General features: G+C 47.4%; 1 protein-coding gene across 1 annotated transcript in view; it reads left to right on the plus strand.

Moving 5' to 3' along the window:
- Positions 1–5,595: 5,595 nt before the first annotated feature.
- Positions 5,596–9,773, plus strand: part of abcb4 (ATP-binding cassette, sub-family B (MDR/TAP), member 4) — a 20,562-nt gene continuing 16,384 nt past the window's right edge. Inside the window, exons 1-6 of the mRNA XM_060053790.1 lie at positions 5,596–5,933; positions 6,932–7,012; positions 7,278–7,358; positions 8,096–8,240; positions 8,347–8,380; positions 8,802–8,993. Of these exons, the coding sequence (XP_059909773.1) occupies positions 7,338–7,358; positions 8,096–8,240; positions 8,347–8,380; positions 8,802–8,993 (392 nt within the window). The 5' untranslated portion in view covers positions 5,596–5,933; positions 6,932–7,012; positions 7,278–7,337. The remainder of the gene's footprint in view (positions 5,934–6,931; positions 7,013–7,277; positions 7,359–8,095; positions 8,241–8,346; positions 8,381–8,801; positions 8,994–9,773) is intronic.

Here is a 9,773-nt window from a genome sequence, read left to right on the forward strand (position 1 = left end):
ATGCCTCTGCTAATGACACACACACCCAGCCCTTTCGGGCAGAGCTCCCCATGGGCTGCGGGGAGGACTCCTACCCTCGCAGCGGCGGCAGGGGCTCAAGCGTGGCTCGTTTCCATGTCAGCCGCATCAAAACAAGAAGCTGCACAGCCGCTTTCAGAGCATTACTCAGAATGGCTGAACACGTGCACCCTGGCCAAATGGATGGACAGGCTGATCAGCAAGGGTCACACCCTGCAGTTCACCTCCGTTCCGCCACGATTCAACGGGATTGAGGAAACAACGCTGTCATCTAAGGATCAACAGCTGTCACTTTTGGCGGAGCTCCAGCAGCTTCTCGTGAAAAAAGTGATTTCCACAGTCCCGAAGGGAGAGGAAATGCAGGGATTCTATTCCCGGTATTTCCTGGTACCCAAGAAAACAGGAGGGCTGAGACCGATTCTCGATCTAGCCCTATTCAACAAATGCACCGCGGAGAGGCCGTTCCACATGTTAACAATCAGACGAGTGTTACAGTGTGTAAAACCAGGCGACTGGTTCACTTCAATAGATTTAAAGGACGCATACTTCAACGTCAGTGTTCCCCAAACATAGGAAATTCCTGCGTTTCTCATTCCAAGGGTCACACTACGAGTACAACCGTCTCCCGTTCGGCTATTCTCTAGCCCCACAAAGGTTTTCCAAGTGCGTGGAGACGGCTCTCCGGCCACTGCACGCAGCAGGAATGAGAGTACTGTTCTACTTGGACGATCTGCTTTTGATGGCTCGCTCCAAGGAGGAAGCAGCTATTCAAACAAAAAAGCTGGTAATTCACCTGTCGAATTTAGGCTTCGCCATAAATTGGCAGAAAAGCTCCCCCCTCCTCCTGATGTATTTGGGGGTAGAGCTGGATTCAGCTGTAATGAGAGCACGGCTCTCACAGCGGAGGATGGAGACGCTGTGGTCTCTCCTCCGCCGCTGTTCCCCGGGCAGCGTCGTGACAGCCCTCTCTGTCATGAGGCTGCTGGGCATGATGTCAGCCGCTCACACGGTGGTGCCGCTGGGCCTGCTTCACATGAGGCGGCTGCAGAGATGGTTTTCTCGCCTGCGCATCGACCCGGTGCGCCAACGGCGGCGCAAAGTGACCATTCCCCTATCAGTGGGCCCCGATTTGACCCACTGGGGCGATCCCCGAACTCTCACGAGAGGGGTGCAACGTCACACATCTCAGTGTTCACGGATGCTTCTCTGTCGGGCTGGGGAGGAACATGCGAGTTTCACGTAGTGGGCGGCGTTTGGCCGCCCCCCCGTGACCATGCATATAAACGCATTGGAGCTCCTCACTGTGTTGAAAGTGGTCCCAACACTTTGCCCCAATGTTAACGAATCAACACGTAACGAATCGCACGGACACACCAAGGCGACATCAGCATACATAAATCGCCAAGGGGGCGTGCGCTCGGCACAGCGGCTGAGCATAGCGAGACCGCTGTTATGCTGGGTGCACACACACTTGCTCTCCATCAGAGCAGCGTACATCCCTGGTGTCCTGAACAGAGGGGCAGACATAATGTCGAGGGGGTGTCCCCAACCAGGAGACTGGGCTCTGCACCACGATCTGATCATTCAGACATCGAGCGAGTTTGGCAAGGCGGAGGTCGACCTATTCGCCACGCGGGAGAACACACAGTGCGAGCTGTGGTTCTCTCTCAGCACGAAGGACAATCCCCCACTTGGGATGGATGCGTTCGCTCACAGACCGTGGCCGAACACACTCCTGTACGCTTTCCCACCCGTCCCTTTTATTCCCCAAGTCTTGGACCGAGTCTAAGAAGAGCGGCTGTCTATGATTCTCATAGCACCGCAACGCACGAGTAGTCGGCGACGCCTCCAGCGTCTGCTCTCGGGGCCGCCGAGGGAACTCCCTTGGTGGCGGGACGCTCTCTCACAGGCAGGGGGAGCAATCACAGGGGTTTCCCCGGTGTCCTGGCCCAACCAGGCTACTTCAATCTGGCCCCCTAATAATCCTCCTGTACAATTGGCTGACTCATCAATTCCCTCACTCTCCACCTCAAGCTGGTGTGTGGTGAGCGTTCTGGCGCAGATTGGCTGCCGTGCATCACCCAAGTGGGTGCTACACACTGGTGGTGGTGAGTTAGGTCCCCCCCTTCTGTAAGCGTCTTTGGGTCATTGAAAAGCGCTATATAAATATAATGAATTATTATTATTATTATTATAGATTACCCAGAGATCAGCCAGCGCTTGTGGGCCTGGCCGCTGAGCGCGAGCGCCTAGAGGGTCTCGGCCTCTCCCAGGAGGTCGTACGGACCATCCAAGGGACCAGGGCTGACTCCACACGAGCGTGTTACTCGGCTAAATGGGCGGTTTTCCAGAAATGGTGCACGGAGAGGGGTTGTGATCCCATCTCCTGCCCTTTGCCGCGTGTGCTCTCTTTCCTCCAGACACTGATGGAAAGAGGGCTGGCTTTTAGCACGGTTAAAACGTACGCGGCTGCTGTTTCATCATGCAACGAAGGCTTCTGGGATAAAACTGTTTTTAGTCACCCCATAATGAAGTGCTTCCTAAAAGGTGTGAGGGGAGAGAGACCAGTGACGCGCTCTCTCACTCCACAATGGGATTTAACACTGGTGCTGCGCGCACTGGTTAAAGTGCGCGCTGGTTAAATATCCATACTGAGAGCTCTTGTGTCTTATCCAACCTGGTCTCACAGGAATCCGTGAAATGACTACGGACGAATAACTCGAAATCCGTGGACACATCACGATACTGGCGCGTATGTGGCTGTGTTTCTGGTACTGATCTGGACCAATGAGGCATAGACTACATCCTGCTTCGCCCTTTAAACAAATAGCGATAGCCTTAAAAGGCGAAGCCTATACGACATAGAACGTTAGTTACGTATTGTAACTCTAGATTCTGTGAGTATAGGCGCAGCCTTTTAAGTGGTCGGCCTCATTGTCCTTTAAATGGCTGAAGAAAAGCTGTTTATTGGGAGCAGAACGTCCGCCGGCGCCCGCACACTGTCGGTGGGCGGGGATTACAAATTTTTCAGTGCTACGGCTCACACCTAGGGAAAACCCAATGGCGATAGCCTTAAAAGGCTGCGCCTATACTCATAGAATCTATAGTTACAATACGTAACTGACGTTTATTCAGATCTACAAAGCAAACCGTCCAAGGGAGATAACGCCCCTGACTAGTTATTTCACGAAAGTAGCCTATACGAGCAGAAAAGTGGCACACGCGGTTTGCGTGCCCTTCTTCGGTGCAATCCGGTGCCGGCATGTTGGTCGCTCTTTCGTACCCTGCATCCTGCTGCTCCTCCAGAGCTGCAGCGGCCTCCTGCAGCAGCTCCGCGACCGTCTTTTCCGCAATTTTCCCCTTATTACTATATACGGCAACCAAGTCAAACCTGGCACAATGCTAGGCATAGAAAAGAAAGTGCCAAGTGCTAGGTTGTGGATGATCAGCTGGTCTGACAAGGAAGTGACGTAGTTCCCGCCCAGACGCGATTGGCTGATTTTGCAAAACGTTTTGCAAAACGTTTTGCTAAATCTTTTGCAAAGCGTTTTGCAAAGTCTTTTGCAACGTGTTTCGCGGATTGAAATTTAATTTGAATTTCTCAACACACAGAGCGGGGCGTAGTGCATTGCAATCACGGGAACGCTATAGCTTTTCAATTTGAATAAAGGAACTTTGAATAACGTATTTACAAATTACATTATTAAATTGCATAATGAATTGTCAATTGCATAATGTAATGACTTATTGAATTGCAAATTACATTGCCATTTGAATATTGCTACATATACCATAATGTAGTTCAATTCTACATTGAATTAAACTACACACTTTTCCCTTCTAGTTTTGACTAGGTTTTTGTTTTGTTGAAGAAGCATTAATAATCGTTTACTTACGGCCCCGACAATCCAAAAACCCAGTCAAAACTACATGGAAATAGTGTGTAGTTCAAAACGTGAAGCAGCTTTTACTTCTTCGCCACCTCCGGAGTTCGTTATATACGATCTTTTAAAGACCCTTATTATTAAGGGTTATTAATAACTATATAATAATAATATAATAATTATTATAATTATAATTAATAATTATTATTATTAATAACCCATGTTATTTCACATAGACGTTTGACAGAGGGAACCGGGAGCCTCCGAGGCAGGCCTGATTCTTCAGAGGTCTATTGGTGTGTTCCGGAATCCTCGGACACTTTTGACGTCATTTCCGGTCTCGGAGCATTTATAGCGTTCCTGTTCGCCTTTGTGATTGTTTCAAGAAATTGGCAAGTCGTTGTTTATTGTTTGCAACGTAAGCCTCTTTAGCAAACCAGCCCGAAAACAAACAACACAACTTGACGTTGTATTGGAAGCACAGCAAGACCTGCAATGCATAAATTGGTGACCGGAATAAAGTAGCAATGTAATCAATAGTGTAAGAGCATTTAAAATCGACATTGAAATGACCAACGTAGTACAAATACAAAGAAAATAAATCTCTTCACGGGCGCAGCCATTTTTGTTGAGAGCGTCATCACTGCTCTCAGTCTACTCTCAGAATTCCGAGAGATGAAGACAAAAAGGGGGCGTGCCTCCGAGAAATGCCCCAAGAAAGCTGGGAGATTTCCGACTTCTGACTCGGAGGCTGGCGGCCGAGGATTCAGGAACACACCATAAGCTGCAGTTCACTCTGGACTGCAGGGAGTGAACGCTGATTGGCTGTTATATTACGTCCCTCAGGGAGTGAACGTTGATTGGCATTGTGGGAGTTGTCGTCTTCAATCCACAATTGCCAAAAAGTCACTGTCTGCCTTTTCTCGGTCAAGAATGCACCAAATTAGAAATTAATGTTTCTATTCGACTACATATATGATCCACACAATACAGTTCCATGTCTCAACCGGTGAAATTCTCCTTTAAATGATTATTCTACTTAACATTTCCAAAAACATTTTCTCAGCTTCACCAGCAGAGGTCTCCCGCTACCTGATGCCCAGGCCGAGCTCATGTTGCATTGGTTTAATGCAGGGGTGTCAAACCTTTTTCAAATGGGACCATATTGGAAAAATGAAAAAAAATAAGTCTCTTCCACAATATGCAGATCAAACCACACAAGGAACAAGCAGTGAGAAATAGTCTATAGTTCATTTGAGAAGACTTGTATGAATTTCGCATGACTACTATTTGCCCATAAGTCAAATAGAACAGTCAAATAACAATAGTCTTTTCTTCAAATGGCAGTCTATCCATGCCACAAGGTGAGATTAGGTTTACAAAACAATCGTTTGTGTTCACATCTCTAGAATGACAAAGGTAGCAGGTAATGAATCCTGTGATGAAACATATTTTCCATGCAGCCTACATTTTACCCACTAAATTTAATTAACTCAGAACACTAGGAAACTAATAACTATTTGACAAAAAAAAATGCACATGCAAAAAAATACGTAAAATACGTATCTAACAATTGGCAGATCAAACCACACAAGGAACAAGTATCGAGAAATATCGTATCTTCCCAGGTAAATTTGAGAAGACATGAATGAATTTCCATTGACCATAACATTTTTGACCATAACAAAGTAACATGAACTGTGTGTGTGTGTGTGTGTGTGTGTGTGTGTGTGTGTGTGTGTGTGTGTGTGTGTGTGTGTGTGTGTGTGTGTGTGTGTGTGTGTGTGTGTGTGTGTGTGTGTGTGTGTGTGTGTGTGTGAGAGAGAGAGAGAGAGAGAGAGAGAGAGAGAGAGAGAGAGAGAGAGAGAGAGAGAGAGAGAGAGAGAGAGAGAGAGAGAGAGAGAGAGAGAGAGAGAGAGAGAGAGAGAGAGAGAGATATAAACAATAGGCGGTGAGGAGGGCTGCTCAGAGAGGTCTGGTCTCTAGCCCACATCTTTCTCTCGGGCAGAAGGAGGCAGCAGGAGAGTACCGGTGAGTGGCGCGTATTTCTTTGCTGTCTGGTTTTTATTCCTATCAAAGGTACGGAACCTTTATGTCGAACCTTATATCGAATAAAGATATGATCGCATCGTTCTGTGATATATATACGTATATATATATATAACTGAAGTTCAGGGAGTCCCGGTTAAGACGGCAGCAGAAATATAACAGTTAAATATAATTCATCAAATCAACTAAGCCTACTAAAAAGATAACATGATCGTTACACAAGGGGAAAAAGTAGAGAAGTGAGGCATATAGGCCTCAGGCCATCATCTATATCCATTACGGACCCGACAAGGTGTTCTAAAACAGCGACATTTTTCCTTTTTAGACCTTTAAAAGTTTTCTAAAAGGGGAGAGAGCTTATATATAACGTCTAGTTTGCAGCTCATTACATGTCCGAGGTCCAAAAAAGGAGAAAATTGCTTTACCCAGCTCTTGCACAATGGGGACTTTTATAAGACACGGATAGGAGATGTAGTGATTTGGATAGGATATGATAGGATATGATAAGATAGGATAAGAGGCATGAGGTATAAGTAGAATAGAATAGAAAGCCTTTTATTGTCATTGCACGAGTGAAGTACAACGACATTTTTAGTAAGCTTTCCCAATTGGTGCATTCGAGAAAATAAATAATATATAAGTAGGTCGTTTTCCTAACAATTCTTTTTCAATTAATATTAACATGTGTTTTCCTCTTCTGGTATAGAGATCCTATGGATTCATATGAAATACAATGGTGCGGTCGTGAAGCCTGCACTTGTTATATTATAACACCACAATTATAAAGGAGATTTGCATAATCTGGCTTCAAAATTAAAAGTTTTTTTAAATGGTAGAAAAGCTCAGTTTAGGTCTAAATTTTTCAATCAATGATCAACATGTAGGCCTACATTAAAAGCCACCTTTGTAGTAAGCCATTTGCCTATTTATTTGTAAGAGGGGAGTCTCTGGGAAGCCTTTCGTTCAACTCTTTGTGACAGGTCGTAGACATGAAGGACAAGGTCGACCCCGAGCTGCCGAGAGGCAGCCCTCTTCAGAATGGGGAGCTGGCCCAGAGGTGAGTCTCTTCTACAGGCCGTTGGCTCGCCACTCTGAGCTGAGCTCAATTAGTCTAAAAATTGACCCTGACTTTTACTATAAATAATTCATTATACATAGGCTACTAGTCAAAATGTAATTCTTACTAGTAAGAATACAATTTGCACCATTAATAATTTAATGAGAATTAAACCATTATGATATCAACATTTAGAAGATTTAAACATGACATATTACTATTTTGTGAATGGTAATTATCATAACTTTGATATGGCCATTAGTGACAAGAACTCAGACAACGATGTGGGGGAAAAGAAGAAGGAGAAGAAAAAGAAAGAGAAAATCCCCATGGTGGGCCCCATCGAACTGGTAAGGTTTCCCACCCATCCCATTGTAGCCAATACAGTATTGGCCCTGTAGGGTTATTAATGTAGTAATAAGCAGCATTCTAAGTGTATTCTAGCTTGCAAGCATGCTAGTGTTTTCTAGTTTGTGTGTGTGTGTGTGTGTGTGTGTGTGTGTGTGTGTGTGTGTGTGTGTGTGTGTGTGTGTGTGTGTGTGTGTGTGTGTGTGTGTGTGTGCGTGCGTGCGTGCGTGCGTGCGTGCGTGCGTGCGTGCGTGCGTGCGTGCGTGCGTGCGTGCGTGCGTGCGTGCGTGCGTGCGTGCGTGCGTGCGTGCGTGCGTGCGTGCGTGCGTGCGTGCGTGCGTGCGTGCGTGCGTGCGTTCCTCGTGTGTGTGTGTTTGTGAAATGGCGGGCCCGGGTAAGAGAGCATCCTCTCCGTGCTAGGGAGGACCTCTCCGGTCCCCTGCTGTGAGAACATAATAGCTGCCTAGTGTTTGAAGTGAGCGTTGCATCAAACACACACTCACACACAAAAACACACGTACACACACGCACCTATTTTTTCAAGATAGTGAAGACAGAGAGGTACGTTAGTGAGCTGAAAGAGAGAACCTCAATCAAACCTACGTGGTCACTGGTCACTGCACAATAGCAGCTATAGCCCCCTTCTCTTATTGACCTTTTTTACCTGTACAGATTTGGAATGCGTTGTTGTGTTTTGACGTTGCCACCTGCCCTCGGTTCCCGCACACCTTGTGTATAGTTCAGGTTTGCAGATGGCCTGGACATCACCCTGATCGTGGTGGGGACGCTCATGTCCATGGTGAACGGGGTGGTGCTCCCCCTCATGTTCATGGTGTTCGGAGACCTGACGGACAGCTTTGTGAATCATGCGTCCAACATGACCAGTGAGTTACACCCGGACCACCGCGACCAATCCGCCCATCCCCTTCCATTCCACTGAAAATTACCAATAATGGATCATCAAACATTGACTGATCTCTTCTTTGACAGATAACACTCAGTCTCTGGGCGATCAGATAAGTGGGTAAGGCATTGTAAAACATATTCATTGATTTTTTTTAGGTACAATTAGAAATGAATATCATAAAAAACGATGTACCTATCTAAAGATAGAAATACCCAAACACATAAGCAGAAAAAGAAAAAAATATGCAACCATATATATACAGTAGACACAGTCCAGAACATATTGTACATAAAGTACAGAACCTATAGTATATGCAGTCCAGAACCTATAGTATATACAGTAAATAACCTATAGTATATAGTACAGTATATCCAGTACAGAACATATCATATATACAGTCCAGAACATATAGTATATACAGTACAGTATATACAGTACAGAACTTATGAAACCTCTCTGTTCTAATGGTACTTCTCCCTTTTTGTTGATATTCTCCCCCTTTTACGTCTACTCACCCGGTGTCTTTGCGTCCCTGCAGCTACGCCATCAACTACTCCATCATGGGGGTGATTGTGCTGGTGGCCGCCTACATGCAGGTGGCCTTCTGGACGCTGGCGGCTGGGCGGCAGGCCAAGCGGCTGCGCACGCTCTTCTTCCACCGCATCATGCGGCAGGACATTGGCTGGTTCGACGTGAACGAGACCGGGGAGCTCAACACCCGCCTCATCGAGTGGGTATTAGAGGGCCCTGCTGGGCGAGAGACAAAGGAAGGACGCAGATACAGAGACACGGAGAGGAGGGTGGGAGGACAGCACGTAGAGACAGAGACACGGAGAGGAGGGTGGGAGGACAGCACGTAGAGACAGAGACACGGAGAGGAGGGTGGGAGGACAGGACGTAGAGACAGAGACACGGAGAGGAGGGTGGGAGGACAGGACGTAGAGACAGAGACACGGAGAGGAGGGTGGGAGGACAGGACGTAGAGACAGAGACACGGAGAGGAGGGTGGGAGGACAGCACGTAGAGACAGAGACACGGAGAGGAGGGTGGGAGGACAGCACGTAGAGACAGAGACACGGAGAGGAGGGTGGGAGGACAGGACGTAGAGACAGAGACACGGAGAGGAGGGTGGGAGGACAGGACGTAGAGACAGAGACACGGAGAGGAGGGTGGGAGGACAGGACGTAGAGACAGAGACACGGAGAGGAGGGTGGGAGGACAGGACGTAGAGACAGAGACACGGAGAGGAGGGTGGGAGGACAGGACGTAGAGACAGAGACACGGAGAGGAGGGTGGGAGGACAGGACGTAGAGACAGAGACACGGAGAGGAGGGTGGGAGGACAGGACGTAGAGACAGAGACACGGAGAGGAGGGTGGGAGGACAGGACGTAGAGACAGAGACACGGAGAGGAGGGTGGGAGGACAGGACGTAGAGACAGAGACACGGAGAGGAGGTCACTAGAGGGGCGGACAGACGGCCAGATGGACATATGGACAGACGGATAGGCA

The sequence above is a fragment of the Gadus macrocephalus genome, chromosome 6 (assembly GCF_031168955.1).
Source record: "Gadus macrocephalus chromosome 6, ASM3116895v1".
NCBI lineage: Eukaryota > Metazoa > Chordata > Actinopteri > Gadiformes > Gadidae > Gadus > Gadus macrocephalus.